Below are 23,973 nucleotides of genomic sequence, written 5' to 3'. Positions count from 1 at the left end.
AAGCTTCATAAGGCTCAGCACATATGGAATAAAAAGGGTGAGCCTCATACTGGGGAACATAAACACCTTCCTAATTCCAGGTTGGATGGATGTTTTTTGTCTGAAACCACTCTTCTGGTCAGGACTAGCATAAGCCTAAGGGCATAAAGAAAGCTAGAAAACCACATACTGCTTCACATGATGTGGTTTTGTGTTTCTAGGTTTCAGTTCTTTTCATTCCCTGGATGCATTCAAGGCCAGGCTGGATGTGGCTCTGGACAGCCTGGTCTAGTGGTTGGTGACTTTGCCCGTGGCAGGGGGTTGAAACTGGATGACCTTTGAGGTCCTTTTCAACTCAGGCCATTCTATGATGATCCCTTCTGCTTGGTCATACTTTAATCAAATGGGTATTGAAATAAAAAGCTGACATATCTTAAGACTTCTCTGATGAGTATTTGGAACAAAATGCAGGTGAAGCTATTTCAAAGATATGGGTGCCTTCAGGTTGAAGCTGCTGGCTGAGTTCAGTGGGATTCTGCCTGTGAAGCTTTGGTGCAGAGGACCCTATTGTGCGTTGAGAAGGAGCTGTGAACTGCTCCTGGGCCTGAAGAGGTCTGAAATTTGGCTGACTGCAGTTTAACTCCAGATTTTGGCAGCTTTATATAACACAGAACATGGTGAACAGACTCATGCCACAGAATGTGAGCACTTTTGAAAGCAGATGCAGGGGTTAAAAATAAAGTGAAATTAAAATCCTTGATGTTTGGGGTTTTTTTTTACTTTTTTTTGGGGGAAGGTGAATTAAAATGAGCACAGAGCCTCATGTAAGTGATCATGACCTGTAAAAATGAAAATCCTTTAGAAATCCTGAGTTGGTTCTTAGAAAGATATGTTGTTAAATGTGGGCATTGAGGCTTCTCTGGGATTTTCTGCTTAGTAGAAAAAACAGAAAGCGGAGAGCAAAGGGTAGGAGCTTCATTCATACCTAACTTGCTGCAAGTGAAAAAAAGATAATTGCCTGTTGGCAACAGTGTCTCTGGAATGCTTTATATTTCAATTTGCTGCATGAACATCTATCCCACTGTCTTCCTCTCACATAGAAAATGAATCTCTTCTTGTCTGTGGGAGACTCAAAAGTATTTGTGAGGGGAGAGCTATAAAAAACCACCAGTATTACAGAAAATAGCATTAGTGTGTTGGCCAGCTGACAGGAATATATTTACAGAATATTCTGTTACTCGGGCAGGCTTAGGAAACAGGCATTGAGGGGAGAACGTTCATTTCAATAATAGAACTTAGCTGTTGGCAAAAGAAACGTAATTTCTGTTTCATGGTATAGAGAGTAGGAGTCATCCTGCAGATTTAAAAGCAGTCAGTTAGCTCAGCCTCAGTAGCAAAGACCAGGAGTGGAGTATAACACATGAAGTAGAAGAGGAGGTTGGATTTCAGAAGACAGTGAGCATGGCTCTCAGCTATTATCAACCTTGGCTTAGAGGTGCCTTCAGCTTTGCCTTCAGCAGCATAAGCCACAGCAGTAGCATCATTCTCAGGATTGCACTTTGCTCCTGTGGTGCTGGGGTCAGATCTATCTGGAAAGTGGTATACTTTTGCTTTCATTTGCAGTAAGATTCAGACCCCACAATGTAGGAGGATCAAGCTCCTGCAGTGATGGAGCTGCCTTGGCTTCCCAAGCTGGTTGTCCCAGTGGAACGTTCATGTCCTGTCATGGATAACTTACAGTTGAAGTAAGTGTGAATATCCCAGGTGTCCTGTTCTCTCCTGAAGCATCAGTAGATGCTTGGTGTCTTCCCCAGAGTCATATCACCTCCATAAAATGGTGGGTGGATGGGGAAGGCTTGTTGGGAAGGAGGGGGTCTCTCTGCTTGGGGGATTTCTTCATTGATGAGTCTTGGAGCCAATGGTTACCTTCCTTTAGTCCCTTGGAAAGGCAAGCCTGTGTCCTTGTATCCCAAGTAGGAGTGCAGAGAGAAATTAGAGTTCAGATCTACAGGGAGTGTTCAGTTGCTGCTGCCTCCAGTAATGATGACAGTCTGTGCTCCAAGCTGAGGCAGCTCTGTGAGCTCTCATGTAGAGGGAGCAGCAGTGGGAGTCCTGTTAAACTTCATCTCTCCGCATACCTGCCTGCTCCCACCTGGGAGCTGAGCTGTTGCTCTCTGATGGATGAAGTACACAGGGTGCCTGCTCTGTGCAGTGCTGTGAAAACAGTCTGTGAAAGTAAATGTCACGAATGTGTGAAATGAAGTTGCAGCAGTGACAGATCTTTTGTGTGAGTGAGGCAGACTTACAGCTGCGTGCTCTTTGTTGGGGCCCCAATTCAGCGTTCCCTCAGTCATAGCCGTGTGGCATTTTCAGAAGCAGTGACACAGCCTACACACAGCCAGCATCTCAGTCATGTTCTTTGCAGCATTACCAAACCTGCAATCTTCTTTTGTTCACAAAAAGCTTGGCACATTCTCCACATTGAATAAAACGCCAAATCTCCTGACAGTTTCCTGCCTTTGTATTCCCCTATAGGCTGTGCAGGCAATCCTCAGTAACCTAAAGAGACTACTATTAAGAGCTTGACAAAAAAAACTGAAATGTTGATGTTACGGTTCCAAAGACAGGAAAATATTAGCATCTGCTGTGATTCTCTCATTCTGCACTCTGATTTGTTTCTACTTTCTTAGTTCAGCACAGTCAGTTTCTCTTCCTACGCAAATGCTGTGAGGAGGGCTTGCTGCACTTCCTCCTGTTGTCGTGTTAGGACTCCGGGCTTCCCAAGGACAAGAGCCTTGTCAGGCTGCTGCTTCATATGCTCCCGTCCGGTGCCAAGTTTTATGTCCCCTCTGACTCCTATTACGTGTTGGAAACAGAATATTCCCCCTGCTCTCGGAGGGAGAATCCCCCTCGAGCTGGCAGTACGTTGTCATTTGGCACAGGGTGAATGAGTTTCTGGAATTGTCTGTACAAGTCTTATGTGTCCAACTACAGTGTTTGGCTGTTGCAGTCAGGGCATAAATGTGACTAATAGTCAGGCTCGCTGGAACAGAGCAGAGACTGGTACTGCCCGGGTTTGTGCCCCTGTAGGGTACTAATGTATGCTTGTTTAGAATACATAGAATTCCTTTCCTACTGTTTTTCCGTTCGTTCTGAGCTGAATTTAGAAGCACTGAAAAGCGGCAGCATCCTTCATGTTAAATCCCAGAGAGAAGCTACTGATGTCATGTTTCAAATGCTATTTCTTGTGAGATAGAAATGCATTGGTGCTGCATTTTAGTGTAGCATGTACAGCATCCTGACTGCAGCAGCCTGATACCTTCACGTACCCTTTTCCCCAGTAACGGGAAGAGATGGAAATTACCCAGAAAAGCTGTATACACTTGGTTTTGCTGTTTCCCACGTGCAGCTTGTGTTTTTGCTAATGAATGGCGCCAGTGCTGGCCTCAGGGAAGAGGAAGAAAAGCTGAAATTGTCTTGTCAGGACAAATCCGTGGTCTTAGAAGTCTGGCGTTTACATAATCTCATCTTCTCCAAATATGAGCTGAAGTCAGAAAGAGCAGCTTTCTTGCTCCAGTAAAGTGATGTTTTGTACAGCATGTGTCAGGCTTGTTTCCAAAGTACTCTGAGCATGGATATGCAGATCCTAGTATCTGAGAATGAGAGCTGAGTGTGTTTGTATGCCTGCATCATGCTGGTGACAGTTACAGTTACGTGAATCATCTGCAGGCACACAGACCAAAAAGCCACTGTGTGGTAATCACAGCAGTGAAGAACATGAAGTGAAAACCTAACAAATGAGCATGGTTTGAGCTTCCAGAAACAGAAAAAAATCTTATATAAGGTATGCAGCATTGATTCTTTCTTGGGCATCTTTGCACATCTTAGTATTCAGTATTCAGGATTACATTCTGCATTTTTATTGAACTAATGTTTTTTAACTAAAGTGCTTACTCTGTGTGCTGGTCATAGTTTTATAAACATATAAACATCTCCACCACACCTTTATACTTAAGTATTTGTTTTCTTTCTCTGTATTTAGCTGCCTCGTTAAACACCATTCAGCTGTTGCACTGGGAGTAGCTGGTGGCTAGGCCTAGGAGCTGGGAAGCTCTTGGTTCAGGTGCAGTCACACACAAAAGATGAGTTCCACCCTGTCTTGGAATCTTTTGTAGGGAAGTCCTCTTAGCGTTCTGTCTCTTATTTTGTGTTTGTAGAACGGAGTGGTAATGAGCAGTGCCTTTGTAAAAAGGGGAGAATCTCCAAATGAGAGGTGCCATGTGAGAACTTGGTAGAATTGCTGTTACATTCTGATCCTAACCTGATTCTGAATCCTTTTGTTACTCTGTTCAGCTTACTGAAGGTCCGCTTCAGTATCCCTAAAAGTAACATGGAAGTCCTGTTGGATAGTCCAGGGATGTTGAGAGTATCTTTGATGTATGTGAAACTTTTCCTGTATTTTGAATTTGTACAAATGAAACGTACATCAGTGACAGAAGCCTGCGTTTTCCATGAGCATTCTTTCAATGCGTTTTAGCTGGCTGAAATGTTTCATTTTAGTGTTTACTGTTGTTGCCTCCCTAAAAAAAATCATTGCAAATACAAGCTAACTCTTTTCATTTAATAGGAGTCAGATTAGCAAAGTCTTGAATGAAAGACATGATTGCATCTCTCAGAAAGCTACTAATTGCCATGGAAGTATTTAGCTTTCCCAGAGCTACAGACATGTTCGGCATTTTGGAAATGCTGTTGCCATGAATGTCTCTCCTGTCACCCTGACTTTGTTCTCACATTCTCAATCTGTCAGAAAGAAAATGACTACCCAGATTCCTGAAGCCTGGAAAATGGTCATTAAATACATTAGACAAAAAGGAAATAGCATGTCTACTAAATCAGAGATGTTTTATACAAATCGTGATGGGTCATGCTGAGAGATGTCTAGTTTGTTGAGCTTAGCAATGTTTCCCTCCTTGAAAATTAGCCAAGAATTTAGCTCTTTCCATAACTTTCTAATCCACCTACACAGCAGAGCTCAGATTCTGTAACTGGCATGTTGTAGAAATCCAGTATTTTTCAGACCGGATAGTCCTTAATGCTTCTTTGATTACAAATAATTAAGAATAGAGTTTAGCCTGTGATTTTACTTATTCTGTTAGTAACTCATAAATTCTTTTGTGCAGGATGTGTTTTGTGTGGAGCGCAGAATTTCAACACACTTTTCTTGCCACCCACGAAAATGTAGGTGGGAAGACAGTCAATGAGTGTAAATGAATTCTTTGCTTCTCAATGAAATGCATTTCCTGAAGACAAAGGATGTTTCTTTTCCTTTGGAAGAGAATATGGTGAAAACTGAGAGTTGACACTGAAAAGAAGTGGAGCTTTCCTCTTCAGTGATCAGATACTGTGAGCTGCACAGTATGGTGGTGTTTCCTAAACGAATGTCAGTGTGGCTCAAGGCATCTTCTGTTGGGTCTCTCTCTAGATCACAGTCATGCATCCTGCCAATGGGTGTTATAGAAGGGGAAACCTTTGCCTGTTCATTATAAACTCTTAGGGGTTCCAGCCCCCTTTGTAAGGATTAGTTAATCATAGAATCATAGAATGACTTGAGTTGGAAAGGACCTCAAAGGTCATTTGTTCCACCCCCCAGCCATGGGCAGGATTGCCAACCACTAGATCATGTACTAGATCAGGCTGCCCAGGGCCCCATCCAGCCTGGCCTTGAACACCTCCAGCAGCGGAGTATCCACAACCTCTCTGAGCAGCCTGTTAATGGATGGATATGAGATAGGTTGTCCTTTTAGGAGTCTGTGTCCCCTTTATTTATCAGTGTAGGTGCAGGACTTCTAGGGAATTATGGATAGTTAGCCACGAATTGAAAAGCTTCCCACACTCACTCAGCAACCTTCAGTGTTCTAACATGTCAATCTGCATGTATTTTAGCTGAGTTTTGATTCCTTCCTGATATTTAAGGCTTCTTCCTCTTGAGGAATTATCAGTCTTTTTCGTATATACTTCTTTGAGAAGGTTTATATACTTTAGACATTTCCGTACATCTTTCAAACTGTTAGTTAGAAGAGGAGAGATGTGAAAGAGATCCAGCCATCCAGTGAAAGGGAAGAAAATGGATATATAAGCTTGAGTTTTGGCAGAGGGGGCTTGAGGAAGACCTGGTTTTAGAGCAATCTCAGAGTTTATCCTTAAGAAAGTGCTTAAAAAGGTGGCAGGGTAGATAAATAGAGGAAGGTCAGAAATGGCAAGGAATGTAAGCCGTCAGTCAGAAGAGCAGATGAGGCACTGGAGTGAAGTGTCCTGGGACTGTGGGAAAGAGGGAAGGGGATGTAGGTCCCCTATGAGAACAGACAAACACAGTGTGAGCATGGTTTTTTACCAAAAGGACACCTGGGTTGAGAGATGGTCAATTCTTTGCTACATCCCTACCAGCAAGGAGAACAAGAGGATGATAATGAAGAAGAGGTAATTATACGTAGAAAAGGGTATTTTTTTAATAGTGTTGTAACCTTTAAGTAAGAGTATTTCCCATAAACCTTAAATTCTGGCTTGAATTTGGTTTTATGCGTCACAGAGATAGCTCTGATATCAAGCCTTAAATGGATGAACCAGTTCCAAATATGTATATGCCTCAGTATGTTTGGTCTTTATGTCAGCAGATGGGAACTACTTGCTGAAGCTGGTACAGCTCCTCCAGCCTAATGCTGTACAAAGATACATACAAAAAAGATGATTCAGTCCATACCAATCAGTTATGCAGGAGGTGTAATGCAGGATTAGTATATTACAAGCAAAAAATCATTAAGCAGCAGCAAGCCTGTGCCGAGGAGCCGAAGATGGAACCACACAAATGTACTTACATTCAGATGGAACAGGGCAATATTTTCATTCTCTTTTAAACAAGGAAGATTGAACTTATAAAATAAGATTATTTGTAGCTAATCATTGCTGAAGTGGAGAATGTGATTCAGGAGACTGTTTATCCTGACTAGCATTGCTAGATATAAACTGAGCAAGTCAGCCACAAGTTGTCATTCCTGGGCTTTATTTCATGGTGTTTTTGCATAAGGGTATCTCCTCCACTCTTACTGTTGTGATTCTTTGGCAGAAGGTGATGGCAGGTTCATGAATTCTGGCTTCATGTAGTAACTGAGACCAGAGAAGAGTGTATGTTTCTTTGTGTATTCAGAGTATACAGGGCAGCGTTGTTTAATGTAAGACAGAAATACACGTTTCAGTGTCTGCGTTCTTCTGCAGTCACTGGCAGAGATAGATGTGACTATGAGTGATTAATCTCAAACTATTGAACATATAAGGTAAATAATGGTCCATGAAAACAAAGTGGCTCCTAGGGTAGCCAAGAAGAACTTCTGATCTTTGCCTTCCAATAGCTTCACTTAGTTGCACAGTGTTTTGGTCATCTATGATGCAGTGCGGGAATGCTGCAATGTCTACCCAGAGTGTTTTGCAGTTATTTAGAAAAAGAAGAAGAGTGCAGGGCCATCTGAGGACTTCTTAAAGGAAGAAATTAACACAGTGTAAACAGAGTGGTGCGTGTTCATTCTTCTGCTATATAGTTATACTAACATAATTATAACAGAAAAAGATACACCAACAAAACTTTCCCATGTAAAGAAGTCTTTGCTTTTTTTCTTTCTGGTGTTAAATAAAAATAGCTGTAGCTTGTTTGTTTGAAGTTATTTCTTCTTGGTGGTTTCAAAGTGGGCCCTATCCACTCCACTTTGGAGAAGCCATCAATTTGCAGCTGCACCTAGCAGCCTTTGGATATGAGCCATGTTCCAGCTGTGCCCGTGGCAGGCAAGTGCAGAACTGGACCCTCTGAGATGAGATCCAGTGTTCTGTTAATGAGATTATGGTTTTTTATGTGTTTTATAATTGCCTATGTCCTCTTTTTCAAATTTTATGGATTCAAAACTACAAAATATTAATTTGAATGTTCCTTCCACCCCACAAAGTGAAGTATGAGTATTGTAGAGGGTAAACATTTTGCATACTTGCTAATCTGAGCAAAGACATTGTTAGGTCAGGAAGTTACCTTTTTGTCACATGTAGATTTAGGGTTTGTGGTCATTTGCATACATTGTTGATTTAGTTGAGTTTCTCCATCCTTGTTTAAAGATATATTTGTTTCAGACTAAACAGTTATTTCCCCTGATGTTTCTGAAATACTACATTGTTTTCTTTCATTTCATGATGCAGTGAGAAAACCATTGCTAGCATGCACTTTTGTTCTGGGAAGCTGCTTTACGCAATGAAGCACAAAACAGTAGTCACCATGTCTCTGGAAAATCTTTTTGGCTTCACAGCCCTGAGATGGCCCCATGTTGTTAGGTTTGACCTAAGCCCACAAAATTTCTGACTGGAGATTCTCTGCTCAGTTGCTGTCAGCCTTGCTCACTAGTACAGCAATAGGGATATGCCTCTCTAATTAGTGGTATCCCAACATCTTGCTGTGTTCTATAGATCTGCATATAAGCTCTTGCACTGCATGGTATGCTCATACACACGTGAGATGGTGAGGCAGTAAGGACTAAGTAGTTCACATTTTCTCCTTTACCAGTTGTGTGGCCTGGACTAGAAGCTGAGAGTTCTGCTCTGCCTGCTTTGAGCTGCTGCAGGGGCTCTGCTTTGGAGGCTCCATCTGGCTATGGTACTTAGCATGGCGTGAGAAGCCTCTGCCTTGGGGAAAGCTGTATCACTGGTTCACCAGCCTTAGGGCTTCTGGTTTGCCTCTCACCCAGCACATACCAGTTGGAAATGGTATTTTCAGAAAGCATGGTACATGCATTGTGTAGTCTCTCACAGGATTTATCTTCCAAAAGCTCATTAATCTGATCTGGTTAAAGGCTATCAGCCCTGTTAGATTAAAGCTACAAAGAACTTCCCTTGACTCTCTACTCTTCTGGATACTCTAATGTCTGGAAGTGAACTCTGTCATGGACAAGAAAAAAATGCCTGTATCATGGCTGGCATCATCCATCTACCATGAATGTTCTCAGTGGTAGTTCTATTTTTTGATAGACAATGTCCGATATGTAAGATATGGAGAGGTAGATTCTGTAACCTACTGAAAAGAACCCAATTAAGTCAGTAGCATTACATGCAAATAAAATCAGTAAGGAATTCAATGTTGAGCCTTCAAAGACCACCTTAGATTCCTGAGTGTGAACAGCATCCCACTGCTGCTCTGCTTTGAACTGAATTTCTTAGGCACGTCAATTGACTGTGAGGTTCCTTGCTGCTATGTTATCTGTTCAAACACAAGGGGCCTTGTGCTAATGCCTTTCCCTCAAGTTCCAAAGTGTACTGTGTAACAATGTATTTGCACAAAATCTGGTGCTCCCTGGCCATGTTCAAGCAGTGTGTGGTTATACAGGTAAGTGCAGACCACCATCTGCAGCTCTCACCCATCATTTAGGTGAGGGGTGTGCAGGCCAGCATCCCAACAGCTCCTGTCCTGAATGTGTGTAGTTTGAGGATGGGAATTTGGGTTGCAAGTTGTTTTGTACTAGTCTTAAATTTCTTGGCTCAGTATTTGGGTGGAGGAAGCTTGAAATAAGCTGCAATGAACCATCAGTGCAAGAGATATTTCAGAGGATAGAGTTATAATTGGACACTGGCTCTTTGTTCTGAGACACGTTTATCATTCTGCATACTAAGGTATTGCCTTTTGGAAAGAGTGCTAAACTCTGAGACTTCTCTTGCTTCAGAATGGCAATCATTACTGTAACTAGGCTATATGGATAAGTATGCGAAACACAGCACATAGACATCATGCTTGGAGACAGTTAAGTGGGGTTCAGGTATTCACACAGAACCTTACATTTATATTTTAAAATAGAGCAAGCTTACAGAGCAAATTTTGCATTGTCTTTCTTCTGTAAATCCTTTTAGGTTTTCAGATATTAGTATATTAGTACTATTACAGATATTACAGGTATTAGTACTTCCAAAGCTGGGGTTCTGAGTAGGACATTACTGGGATAAAAATGCAGATGAATTTTTCTTTGAGCTTGCCAAATAATCCTTTTTTTTTTTTTTCTTGAGGAAAATGGTTTTCATTCTTCCCATATCACTGGAAATGTTCCAGCCTATAAAATGATCCCTTGACTTTTTGGTACAGCTTCATCACTATACAGAATAAATCTTAAAGTTTCAATATAGGTGGCTCTAGCAGGTTTTTTTCTACACTTTGTTATGATTTATCAGAAAATTTTGCTTAAGATCGTTCTTTCTTCTGGGAAGTGGGTCCATTTCTCCCATGTTTGTGTAGCCAAGTACATCCAAGTGATTCCCTGAGAGCCTCTGCATATGGTGCTACTGAGAAACCTACAAAGCAGGAGGGGAAGGAAGCTTGTAGGTAGTCCACTTTTGGTTAATCTTCCTACATTGCTGGAAACAGGCTTTCATTCTGGGGTACAGTAAGTACATAGCACAGCCAAAATACTGCATTTTACAAGCACCTGAAATCGTGTATTTTAAAAATAGAGAGGGGAGAGAGGAAGTGTAAAAGAGTTGTGCTGTTTAAGTTAAAGTGCAAAGCTTTCTGTCCCTTGTGTTTGCATCTTGGTGGGTAACTGCTCTTACCCGCTGAAAAATTAGGTTATTTGATGATCAACACACATCTCCCAGTTGTTCCTCTGATCTGTCTCCTTAATGGGATGAGATAATCTTTCACCTCTGAACTTGTTGCATTTCTGTGAGCTCACATTGTTGGCAGTGCCAGTGAGCAAGTTTCACCACACGTCTGTTTTAACTTAAGGCAAGTCTGTAGCTGCACTGGTGTGCTTCCGAATACCCTTGAGGCTTAATCACAATGAGTAAGCTGAATGTTTGTTTGCAAACTGCTTCTTTCAACCTAACTGCCCAAGAAAGGTGAATTCCTTTCTTGGGAATCAGAAAGGAGCACCATTTTTAGTGAGTCAAGTGGGCATAAGATTTAAAAGATTGGAGAGGACACCATGCAGATCATAGCTTTGTGAAATGGTTTTCTGTGAAGAAGGACTCAGCAGGGGAACCTGGGGGAACATCTATCAGATTGTCTTTGCTTTGACTTTCTCTTCTATATAAACTTCTGTCATCGCTCTCCAATGTAAGCCAAAGTCATTATTTTCAAAAGCTGTAACTAGGACTCCTAAACTGCACATGAATAGCAGGTTCCTCGGGAGTCTTTGAATACTTATTAGTATTCAGTTATGAGATTTCCTCACTCAGCCCAGATGCTTCAAAATCACCAGTTTATTAGACATGAAGACTGTTGCTTCTGCAGATGTTCCATTTAGCATAGTTAGTGCACAATTCCTTGTATTTAAAGCATTGGCAAAGTTAGCATCATGCCCCCAAAGGTAAGTTTGCTCTGCCCTCTTGTGTCTTTGGAATATGCTGCTAAAAACACCCCAGATACAGCTGTTTTATTGTAAGAATTGGAATTTTCCCCCTCCAGGCTTAAAAGTAAAAGTCTTAACCAATGGTTATTCAGCTATGATTTGATTCTTCAGTGATACATATGATTCAGTGTATATTTGAGCTAAATCTGCTCTGCCAACATTTCACACAAACATAAATTTCTGAAGGGAGGCAAAAACAACTTGAGGTTATTTTTAGTGCAAAAGAATAAGCCTAATAAACACTATGAAATTTTTGTTTTAATGAAACTTCAATCGAGAAATTAAGTATCTGAGAAAGCAATGTGAAGGAGGTTACTTGACCGTAGAAGTAACGGTCCAAAGCTCTGATAAGTTTATAGAGGTTAAACAGTGGGGAGAGGGAGAGGAGGAGAGGAGAGGAGAGGAGAGGAGAGGAGAGGAGAGGAGAGGAGAGGAGAGGAGAGGAGAGGAGAGGAGAGGAGAGGAGAGGAGAGGAGAGGAGAGGAGAGGAGAGGAGAGGAGAGGAGAGGAGAGGAGAGGAGAGGAGAGGAGAGGAGAGGAGAGGAGAGGAGAGGAGAGGAGAGGAGAGGAGAGGAGAACAACCGCAGTCATGTAGTTATTTAAATTAAAATACCTTTGAGTTGTTTTTTCTTGTTGTCGAAAGTAAACTTAGGAGGCAAGGGTGAGCTGGAAGTTCAGATTTCCTCCCCTTATTGTATTAGGAGAAAAAGATGTTGCACTGGCTGTGCATCCTCCCTGTCCCAACTGGGCAGAGTGCAGCAGTGCAAACTGGTGGAAGCTACAGTGAAACATGGTTTATTGAACATTTCTATTTTTATAGAGGCTTAAGCATCTTCAAGTCACTGAGCCAATATTAGAGTGGCTTTTCACACTAAAATAGGAAATTCAGAGTTTGATAAGGTCTGCTGCAGATCATTTAAATAGCTTAAAGCTTAACATTTGCTCTGTGAGCATTTGGTGGTGATTGATCTAAGCCAGTGCTGATTTTGACACAGGTGTTGTCCTAGTTATCTTAATGAGCGTTTACAGCAGAGACCAGCACTTTTCAAGAGCAGTTTTGTCATTTCTCTGTATAAAGTTATGTGTGTTGTGGAGATCATGCACGTCGTTTCTTTGGAAAAAACCTGATAGCCTTTTCAGCCACAGAGAGAAACTCAAGAGCGCTCTATTTCTAATTGCTAAACAGAATTAGCTGTCACACCTTTATATGCTTCAGGACAAGTCTGTAACATACCCAGGGGACTCCAGGCCTTCTCTTGTGCTGCATTAGAATGAGTTTATTATTTGTCGTCTTAGATCTCCAGCATTGTAAGGGCCGCAGAAATCTGAATAGGAAAATATTCTATGATTTGTCCTGTTCTTACGGTTTAGGCTTTTTTCACAGCCGCCCTATGTGTCAGTACTTCATAACCATTTATAGTACAAGGACCATTGATCCTCCTTGAATACCATCCAGGGCCTGTCTTGTATGGTGTTGTCACAGTGGTTTCCATTTATTATCACATAAGGTTTGGTTAAACTAAGAATAGACAAATATTACTCTTACTGTACCTTTATCTGATTTATCTACCTGCTGCATAGCAGTGTGTATTCAGCTCTGGACTTCTCATACCTTCTTGCTTTTGGGGACTTGGGTATTTTGTAATTGTTTTGCAATCTGTCTGCAGGCTACTGGTGGTGCACAGAACCTGGGTGGGGGAGACCACTGCTCACTACCTCTTGTTTGAGCAAGCCCCAAGCATTAAGGTTTCAGCCAGTTCCCAAAGCCAGAAAACTTTTTTTCCCAACCAGTATTTACTCTGCACCTTCCACATCTTTATATCCCAGTCTCTCCTGTTACCCTCATTGTACTTCATCCAGAATAATCCCCACGTTGTTCCATGGGATTGGATCACTGCTCTGGCAAAACTCATGTCCGGTGCCACAAATCTGCATAGCAGGAGGCCATTACTGTCTGGCCCAGCCATCACTCGTGGCCTGGTAATGCCTGCTTCCCTGCTGGCTTCAGAGATCACCCGTTGCTCTGTGTTTGCAGTCAGTGTGATCTCAGCCATGGTCTCCATGTGGAGGTGAGGGAGGGATGGGCTTGGTGTAGGTAGCAATGGAAGGGCAGAAATGGCAGTTAATAAAGTATAACATAGAGAAGAAATTTGGGTGGGATGAGAAAAAATGTAGGAAGTTCAGAAGAAAGGAGGGAGGAAACCACCTGAGATCATACAGTCATGAAGAGAGAAGAATATAAAGAATATGTAGAAAGCAGAATACCACAAACTATGTACCAAAACGTACCATAACGTTAAGGATAAAGATAGCAGGAAGGATACAGTGATATTTTGACCTTACATTTAGGTAGGATGTGTTGTTTCTAACAACAAAAAATGCTACAGATGTTTTTGGTACTTGTCTGAAGCAGGAGCTGAACCCTGCCAAGTCTGAGCTGCCCTTCCTCACTGCTGTCAGGTTGGCAGCTGTAAGTTGACGTGGCCTACCTGTAGGCCCTGGCCAAGTTTCCAAGGACAGGTCTCTGACAGACTACCAGGCACTTGGAAAAAATAAAGAAATATCACTTTGTAACCGTGCCCTACAAATGTAGCCTCTTTTGTCATTGCACTCCTCTGGCACGTGGAGAGATTTTCCTTTCTGATATCTTTGTTCACTAAAGGCCGCGTGAAGATGGGGCTGATAACGATGGTTATCTGCTGGCCGTGTGACTCGAAGCATGCACCCACTGTGAGGAGGAAGTGCCTGAGTTCTGCTTTCCAATCCAAACTGGAGAGCGTAGAAAATGTGTTTGTAAGTCTCCTCAGAACTAAGGGCACTTGTGCATCGCCAAAGATGGAAGATGCCATAGCCTTTTCCAAAGAGTCAGTGTCAACACAGAGTCAGCAGTAGGGCCAGATTTCTGTCTTTCATTCTCACCTCTAGACTGTTATGTTCGTTTGTGTGTTTACTGTTTCCTTTTTAGCAATGGTTCCCCATGGTGACTGGTCACTACTGGCTTGGGAAGAGGCAGCAGCAGCAGCCAAGCATCCCACACCCAATTTGTGCTCTGTAGGATTTTGCTGTAGCTGCTGTCTGCTGTGGGAGGAGGAGGGAAAGTTACATGTGCCTATGGCTGTTTGTTGTACCACATGGAGTGTATGGTGTAATTTTGTGTTGATTAAACCCTGTTTTGAGATTGAACCTCAGACATAGAATTGTATGTCTGTCCTGGACCTCAGGGCAGGGACAGTGTGCTGAGACTGCACTCACTTGGATAGTAGGAGCCCAGTGATGAGAGAAAGCTTCAGAGTTTGCCACCTTTGGAGGGAAGAAAGGATCATCACTGACAGCTGGAGAACTTTTATAAACTGACAGCCACCTTCAGAATTGCAGTGTGTGCAGTTAAACTCAGAGCAGCACTCCTAGCTGTAGGCCTTACTGAAATCTTGTGTTGAGTGTTGTTTGTCCTCAGGTATAGCCATGAATTAATGGTTTGTTCTAGCAGCTTTATTGAGCTAGAATTGCCTTCTTGGTGGAGAAAATGCCATTGCTGTGCAAAGTCTGCAGGAGCACTTTGAGATGCTGAGAGTCTTCTCTGATAATTTTTGTTGATCCAGGTGGTCTTTTGTAAGTGCAGTGTCAAAGGGATTACTGTTTGCCCCTTTCTTCATCTCCTCATGCAAGTCTCATGTAATTGGCAGGAACACTAAAACGTCCTGTCTCCAATGGCTGTTTGCAGAGGAGAGCAGTGGAGGGAAGTGAGATGGAACCATACGTCCCTCTTCATTTGCACTCCGAAAGTAAAGTTATTTGTGAGCCTTAAGCGTATGGGTGGGAGAGCTGCCAAGGCAAAGTTGCTCCCAAGTATCTGTAAACTAAATCTGATTCCTTAAATTCATCCAACTAAGGAACTTTCTTTCGCTCTGGCAGAGGCTTGTAAATATTGCAGTACCTGTCACTTTTGGATGCTGCTTTCTGTTTTCATAGCAGCAAACTGAAAACTTTGAAGTCTGGGATGTTTTGTTTAAGTTTTTAAAGGTTGACCTCAAAGCATCGATGTTTCTGCTCCTTTTAGGAGGTATGAAAATAGTCTTTTCAGAGAAAAATTCTTGTAGCAACAGTGTTGCTAATGGCTAGAGTTCTCCTATGTTCTCAGAACACTGGAGCAGCTATTGAGATCTGTGAATTAAAGTATAAAAAGCTTTGCCTCTCTTTTATTTTCAGTGTTGCTATTTCCCCTTCTGTATGAGAGAAAATGCATAAATGTATATTTAAAATGAAATGAAAAGTATTAATCCTGACACTGCTTATTAAGTAGCTTCTAAATATGCAATACCTGAGAGCATAGAGTGGATTTTAACTGGGGTTTTACTTTACATGTACTTCCTAAATTCTGCATGGCGTAGCCTCCACCTGTTTAGGTTCTCTGTGCTTACTGGTATTGATGTGGATGTTAGTAGGGCATGTTTTGCTTATTTTCAAGAAAAAATGCTGGCTGATACAAACCTGTGACTGGAGTTTGCTAGGTATAGTTGTTCCCATCATGTAAAAAGTTTTCACATGGTCTCCCTTCAAATAAGTTCTGTAAATGAGTTTTGGCAAACCTATTCTGAACTGTGGTTCCATATTGTCAGCTAACTTAGGTTACAACTCATTTGTGACTCCAAGGTCAATCTGTCTATAGTTAAAACTCAGTGGACACAGTATTTTTAAGACTATCCCCTTTGAGGAGCTAATTTAGATGGTTGGTCTTGTCTGTGTGATGTTCTTGATTTGATTTTGTCAATGTGTGTCAAGCTTTTGTCTCAAAATCTTTGGTATCACTAATCTGTTGCAGAGATGTAGCTATAGCAAAGGTCCTCTTTACACTTGATATTGCAACCCAACCCTCTTGAGAGGTGCAGTTTTATGACTGAGCATTTTGAATTCTACCGTACCTTCCCTACGTTCCTGCTGTATGCCATGGAGAATTAAAGTTCTCCTACAGCAAACAGAACATAAGTCATACAGCAGTTCAATCTACTGAATCAGTAAGAGAGCGTTTTTGACTTCAGCCATCCCACAACCTCATCTGAACAAGCACAACATCAACAGCAAATACTCTGTTAAATTTTATCATGGTTTCTTTATTTTTTTTCTCTTTAATCAAGGTCCACTGAACAGTCTTGCCAAGGTTTTCTCCATGAAAAGCAGTGTTCTGTCTCTAGCTTTGCTGAACCAGATGAGCACTGTTTTCATCATGAATGTCTCAACCAAGAGATGTATTGCATGTCTCTCACCTTGCCTGAAATACATCCACACTGGAATCTGCTGCATGAGTGGCAATCCAGTAATCCCTGCTTTGAGAGACTGCCTGCTCCCATCACACTTGCTAACCATACAGGTTTCTGTAAGATGCTAACAGCTAACGTCCCTATGTCATTTTACTCCATTGGCTACATCTTGTGCAGTTATGTATTTCTGAGTGAGTAATGGTTTTTGCCTACCTACTAACTTGAGAAAATGTAGGCCTTGTGTATTTCTATTTTAGCATGTCCAAAAATTGGCCTTATATCTTCTGAAATGTTTCCAGAATTGCAAATCCATGTCTGGCTGATAGTCTTTCTGATGTTTTAGTATCAACTGATAAAGTATAGCTAACTACCAAGAAGCAGTTAGTTTGAAGAGAGCCTGTAAATATGCAGCTGAGAAGCTAAACCCCTGATGTTAATTTGGGCTCATTTTGTCTTATAGATGAGAGGATCTGTTCACCACCCTTTATGGAGCTGACAAGTGCCTGTGGAGAAGATACCTTGCAGCTTATAGAGAAGAATGGACTGGCATTCCCATTCAGTATGTATATGGATTTTGAATTGGTGCTTCAGTTAGGTTTGCAATATTCCACAAACTCCCCCAAGAACATCGTGGCCAACATTGCAGGAGAGTGTGTTTCATTGCCAGAGTGTACAGGCTGTTAATTTAGATGCTCTGAAACAGTTTGATTGGAATGTGGAATAAAATTCCTCCCTATCTGCTTTTGTTTTGCATTTTTTTTATGTTCATTACTTTAAACACCACTTTACAGTAAATATGTGTTCCTGGGAAATGCTAATAGTTCTAACAAAGTTAGCCTCTTGTCCTGAGCTTGTGCAAGAGATTTCTCCTGCCAGCCATGGTCATTATCTTTCTTGAGAAGATCATTCTCTTGCTGACTGCCCATTTTTCCACAACCCCTCCCTTTCCATGGTTCAGGCTGCAAATTATAATTTTGGAGGGTGGAAGAACAAGTGTGAAATGTATATCGCAGGCTCCAGGGACCTACGGGCTCAAGTAGCTGCTGTGATCTTGTACTTTTTAGCAGGTTTTGTTGTAGGGCTTGTGCTTTAATTTATTCCTTAATTCAATTATTTCTGGTATTAAGTGAGCTGAATTGGTTAGTTGGTGTTTGTTTCCTTGGTGTTTGCCTCATTTGTTAGGTTCAGAGGTAAAGTTGTGTGGAAAAAGCATCTTTTGCCCTCACTGCTCTCCTAAAAGAGATAGGTCTCCTGAAACTAGACTGGAAAGCAGGAATTTAGAGCCCACTGAGTGGCTTTGACACCCCTTCCTCACCCCATGTATGTTGTCTTCTCAGTACAGGCTGATTAGTGATGATCCTGTATTGTATCAAGCAGCGTAATCTGTGTACACACTGAGGGTGGTAATGCACTGGAACAGGGTGCCCAGAGAGGTTGAGGATACTCCATCCCTGGAGGCATTCAAGGCCAGAATGGATGTGGCTATGGACAGCCTGGTCTGGTGGTTGGTGACCCTGCCTGTGGCAGAGGGGTTGAATCTGGATGATCATTGTGGTCCTTTTCAACTCAGGCCATTTTATGATTCTATGTATTCAGAAGGCCTGAGCCAGTTCCTCTAAATGATGATAAAATTAAAAAAATAACAGTAGTGACATTGTAGGAATGCTTTTTTCTGATTCTTTTATTTAATTTTTTTTTTTTCCTAAATTCTCCTGCTTCCCAGAGCATATGTCTGTCAGACATCATGCACCACTTTCCAAAATGTCCAGTTACAACTTATTTTGGACTCTAGTGCAGGGCATCTACCTTTCATAGCTGCCTGTCCTCTTGCCCGGCAGCTTTATTCTTCCAGCAGCCCCCAAAGAAGTCTTGTCCTGTCCACCTCCTCACTACATGCAAGTTTTATCTCCTCTGATTAACATATAAATAATACTATCTTTGCACATCATGTGGCTCCCAGGATCTTCAGCTCTTTCCTGATTTCACAGTAGCAGGAACATTTTTTTTCTTCCCTCTTACCAGTTTTGGTATGGAAATGGGAACTGCGTAGATATACAGAGCAGATAAGGAATATGGAGAAGAAAGAACTGCTGAGTTCTCTCTGCTTCTTTGTCTCTCTCCATGATTTTTGTGGAAAAATGTACTGTGCCTTAGTTTGATTCAGACCATTTGGTCTCCGGTCCTTCCCCAGGAAGGGGGAAGAAGGAAAAGCAGTTGGTTTTCAATGTGTCCCAGCTCCCCTGTTTTCAGGACAGTGTTTTTTTTTGTGGTACAGGTAAATTTCTTAAGCCTCAAGCAAAACCACAAATGTGTGGAGAAGCCCTCTGAGTGGGCAGGCTGGCAGTACCAGTGGTGATACTAACTCTTGAGCTTCCCACCTCTGTCTCACCCTACAAATGATCTCAGTTCTGGGGGTTTGGTGAGAGAGCAGAGGTCGGAGCAAGCTAAGCTTTGCAGTGACTGAGGATGCTGTTCAAGCAGTGGCTGTCAGTGTTATCTGGTACAGTCAGTGCCTCCAGTGGTTGTAAGTGTGGGTGGGAATGGATTTGTAAGGGTTTTGTGTTTCCTGTCTCAGTGGTGCTTTTTTCTTTTTTTTAATTTAGTTTGTAAAACCAGAGTGGCCCATGGAACCAATTCTCATGAGGTGAGTTAAAAACTCTTGCAGCTCTACTTCCACTCCTCTTGCAGTGGTTTGGCTGGTGCTTTCTGATTCTTTAGGAAGGCAGAATAAGGGCTATAAGGTTTCACTCTCCTTCCCACACATCTCATTGGGTTTAATAACACCAGTATTTTTTAGGTTTAACTGAAAGATAGCCAAATCTATCTTTAACCTCCTGATATAAAAGCTCACTGTAGCAGTTTCAAGCTTCTGTTATCTAGTTTTCTTGCATGGGAACTGTTGAGTCATGGCCTGAACCACTGATTGAGCACCTGAGGCAAGGACTGGGTCAGCCGTGGGAGCACAGGTGAAGGCAAACTCCTAGACCCCATTTAAGGGCTGACTACCACTGGGGAAGGATCTCTTTCTGAAGATTCCTTCTTTTTGGAGTTTTCCACCATGAACCTGTATCCTTGGATACAGGTAAGCATTTCTTCCTGGGTTGTTTCTTTTTCAGCACAATAATCTTTCTGACTATAATACTTGTAAAGTACCAGCCTAACCATGCTACTCGTCCAACTGTACACTTGCTTCCAACAGTTTGTTGTCAAGCTCGGTCTGCAAGGCATCTCCTTTGTCTCATCTGGCAGGAGGTTACACCAGGGGGTGGGAGTTTCTGCCCCACCATGCGTCCCCTCCAAAATATACATAGTACTGGTAAGAAATGGTTTTGTGCTGTAGATGAAGCGGAGATGTGAATAAAGGCAGACTGGATTCTAGTGGAACTACAGGAATAGCAAATAGTGTCTGTTTCCAGGCATGTTCAGTTGTAATAATGTGGTTGAAGCTGTGGGAAGAACGGAACTGATAGCATTATCTGCTTTTCCTCATTCCCGTAAGGCAGTTGCAGTTAAAATGGTTATGTATTCCTGGAAGGAGTGCATTCTCTGTGAGCTTAGCTTCCTCTAAATTTAGGCAAGTCGAGTCCTGATTTAATTCTTTTCCATTTTTGCTTCTTGCCTTCCTGCATACCACAGCTCAGTTTTAAGAATCCTGTCCTCCCTGCTGGCTCAAGAACGCCTGGCTTCCTTTGTTAGCAATGTGGTCACTGTTCCAGGTTTCCCAGCTGCTCCTGAAATGTGCAGTATGTTGCTGCAGCATCTCTGGGAAGTGAAGGCCTGAAAGTAAAATGCCAGTCTAGATGAACAGAATGCCTACAGCTGAACTTCTGAATGGACAACACTTTAAAAAATGTAGCTAGGTTTTTCATTAAAGCTTAGCTTGGATCATTTTACAAGCATGACAGACAGTTCTGTTAGCTTGCTGGAGCAGCTGCTACGAATTTTTGCTGTTATTCCTGAGAGCACTTGGGACTGGGTCGTTAATGAATTTAAGACTTGGTTCTGTGTCGATTTTTCTGTGTAGTGTTCTTCTGCAAGAGCATCCTGGAATGCATGAAGCTTTCAAGGCCTGTCCAATTAGGCCTTGACTTTCGTTTCCCTGGTGAATATTTCCTTTGTGCAGATGTGCCTCCACCAGAATTGCATTTTCTGAGCAAAAATTAGACTGAAATATAATTGTAAGCTGCATTTTATCACATGAACTTACGACTAGAGCAAAAAAGGATCTCCTGGAAAAATGTCTAAAGTCTAGCATGGCATTTTACATATTTAGTAAACTTTGAAATTGCTGTGTTCTCAGGAATGATCCAAAATTATAATCAGAGAAGAACTGTCTTGTAAATGTTATTTTATGAGCAGTAATGGCAAGGGAAGTGCAGAATAAATAGTCTGTTTACAGTACAGTCTGTCTCAAAGATAGTAGGTCTAGAAGAAATGGTTGCATGTTTTATTAATGGCTCCTCCTATGGCTTTTGGTAATTTGCATAATTTGCTGTAGAGATATTCCCACTGCAAAGCTGACACTGAATTGAACTAGAATGCAATCTGGTCAGAAATCTGCTTTTCTTCATAAGATGACTATTCAGAAAGATCAAGTATTGGCTAGCAGGGACGGCTGAAGGTAACAGGCTTGAATTTGGGCTTGGTGCCAGCCTTGTCTGGCAGACTTCATATTTTGCTGTGAATGCATAAACTAGTTGGGTCAGGTGCTGTCAGTATTCGTGTCCCACAGTTCCACATGGCTTCTGTACTACAAATTGCATCAGCTCAGCATTTGAACCCCACTTCGCCAGCACCATCTCTGTTAGAAACTGAACAGAGATGGTGCCTAATGGTTCTCCTTCCCAGCTGCTAATAGGTCAAAACACAACTGTCCTTTGGTAAAGCTGACGTCACTAAGACCCATGATGTGAAAAAACATGTCCAGAATGTGTATTTTTCTAAATATTGAGCACACAGGAATAAAAAAGTAGGGAATCACTGTGGGTGGTTTTTTTTTTTCTTCAGACTGAAGTCCTTAAAGACATTGGCATTACAATTTCTTGCTGCCAGATATTTTGTTTTGCTTTTAGAAGAGCTCTGCATCTGTAACAAGTAATGCCATTTGAAAATTATGATACAAAGTATTATTCCCACCTTACTTCTAGATAGAGCAGGTCTGTGCTGGATGACAAAGGGGAAGCACACCCTGCAAGCAAATTCCTGGATCTGTATTCATGCATGCTGAAGGAATGAGACATCCCAGTGAACCAGCATAACACGGCACCATGGGATTTTAATGGGTTGTATGCTAGTCCATGGGGCTGTCAAGACAGAGCTTTGCAGAAGAAAGGTTTCATGTGGTTTCTAGTAGTTTGGGTCAGTTCTGTGCTGAGAATATAAACTCTCTGGGTTTCACACTTCAAAGAAAAAAAAAAATAGTGATAAGTACCTGAAGGAGTGGTTTCCAGGAATTAATTATTTGCAGAGAACACTTGAAGGATAAGAACAACATCATTTTTACCAGTATGATATTGTAGATATTATAAAGGCAACTGTCTTTGCACAAGGAGAAAAGTGGTTCTTGCCACCAGTGAAAGGCAAATGATGTTATTGCTGTGAATCATCTTGATGGGCAATGCTGCTGGTTACAGTAGGTTTCTTGCACAGGTTATCACCAGACACAAATTCAGTCTGTGTGTCAAACAGCTGGCATCTGTTGTAACAGAGACAGCATAAGAGTATCAGCTGCAAGTGGGTACTGAATGCTTATACTGACATGAACTTAGAAAATGTTAATCTCCTTAGTCATTGTGCTTATATACAGATGGTTTGGTGATCCTATGTGGTCTACCAGATAAGGAGCAAAGCAGAATATTAAATAGGTAAAGACAAAAAAAAAAAAAAAAAAAAAAAAAGCTCAGACTTTTAACTATAAATGTGAAGTCACTGCATCATTTACCATGCCTGTGTTTTTCAACAAAATCTATTAAATTTACTATTTTTAATGCAGGGACAGAGATGTTATCAAGAATTCAGTATGCTGTACAATGTACAGCAAATGAGTAGCTGATCATATATAATATAAAGAGAAGTGAGAGAACATAAAGCAGAAAAGATACAGCTTGTGCCAGAAGGTACAAAAAACTGACTGGAAGCACATGGCCAGATAACTCATTTGCACCATGCCAAGGCAAGAAGCTCCAGTGTTATTCTGTACCTTGCTGTGGAGTTGTTGTGGGACCCACAGGAATTCTCTGACCTCTCTGGGCTGTTCTACATACCAAGTAAAAGACTAGGCCTAAAGAGGATAGGGAGAAAATACTAATAGGGATGAAGGAAAACTCATTTTTAGAGCTAAGGAACTTTTATGGCAAATCCTGTGCCTGCATCTACCTCATTCAGTGCAGGATGCACAAGAGGTGGAAGGTTAGCTGTTGCCTTAACAGCTCTACGGTTGTCAAACCCAAAGATGGTCTAACTTGTGCAAGGGAAATGTGCTCAGAGGAAAGAGAGATAAACCTGACATCAGATTCTATGGCCTTAGTTAGTCCTTACTCATTGATCTGACTGACAAAATTTTCTTGTGTGTCTCTGGATAACAAGGTCCAGCATTACTGAAAAGATGAGAGATTCCTGTTCAGATAATGAGAGCATAGCTTTCTCAGGGATTTTAGGTTAGGGAAAAAACCTAAGTTTATCCTCACAGCTGTTAGGGGCACCTGGGTATAAAGTAACTTCATCAGCTTGTGCCAGAACAGTGCTTGCTGCCATTTCTGCATTGGAGCCATGGACACATTTGCATCCCATCTACAACCCTGCAAGAGGGGAAACAGTGCTTATGATAATTAGATATGCATGCAAGTGAGTTGGTGGAAGGTTCTACGCAAAGAACAGTGTAACATGCTGAAGATATGTTGGCTTGACAGAACACTTCTCTGCACCATCCAGCATCAAATCCATTGTTTGAGGCACCTGGTGTTGATCATAAAGGCCCTATAAATGACTTCCTTTGGGGCATATTTTTTACAGCTCCTTCAAGAGAACCACGCATCTGGAATAATGGGTCAAAACTGAAAACCATTGGCCCCAAATTCCCTAGCAATAAGAGATACTAGATGCTGAAAAAAGTTACCTGATTATGTGGGTGAAACCCCATTGCTTCTGACACTGCAACTGTACTGACCCAAACCACAGGAAATACTGCTGCAGAGAAAAACTTCTATTGTTAGAACACAGACCTACGTCTTCACACTTCTGTTATTCTCATGATACAAGCTTGTATTTGCACAGATGTGGTTGGCTATAATGGTCACATATTTTATCATTTTTTTTCTTCT

General features: G+C 41.7%; 1 protein-coding gene across 3 annotated transcripts in view; it reads left to right on the top strand.

Annotated features, from left to right (window-relative positions):
- Positions 1 to 23,973, top strand: part of ITPK1 (inositol-tetrakisphosphate 1-kinase) — a 132,133-nt gene that overhangs the window by 92,188 nt on the left and 15,972 nt on the right. For all 3 annotated transcript variants that reach the window (XM_090141528.1, XM_031593067.2, XM_090141529.1), the window contains 2 exons: positions 17,115 to 17,213; positions 19,258 to 19,298. In XM_090141528.1, the coding sequence (XP_089997654.1) occupies positions 17,115 to 17,213; positions 19,258 to 19,298 (140 nt within the window). The remainder of the gene's footprint in view (positions 1 to 17,114; positions 17,214 to 19,257; positions 19,299 to 23,973) is intronic.

The sequence above is a fragment of the Phasianus colchicus genome, chromosome 5, assembly GCF_987193195.1.
Source record: "Phasianus colchicus chromosome 5, bPhaCol1.hap1.1, whole genome shotgun sequence".
Lineage (NCBI taxonomy): Eukaryota > Metazoa > Chordata > Aves > Galliformes > Phasianidae > Phasianus > Phasianus colchicus.
Note: the sequence above shows the minus strand (reverse complement) of the source record. Positions and strands in the feature narration are given on the sequence as shown.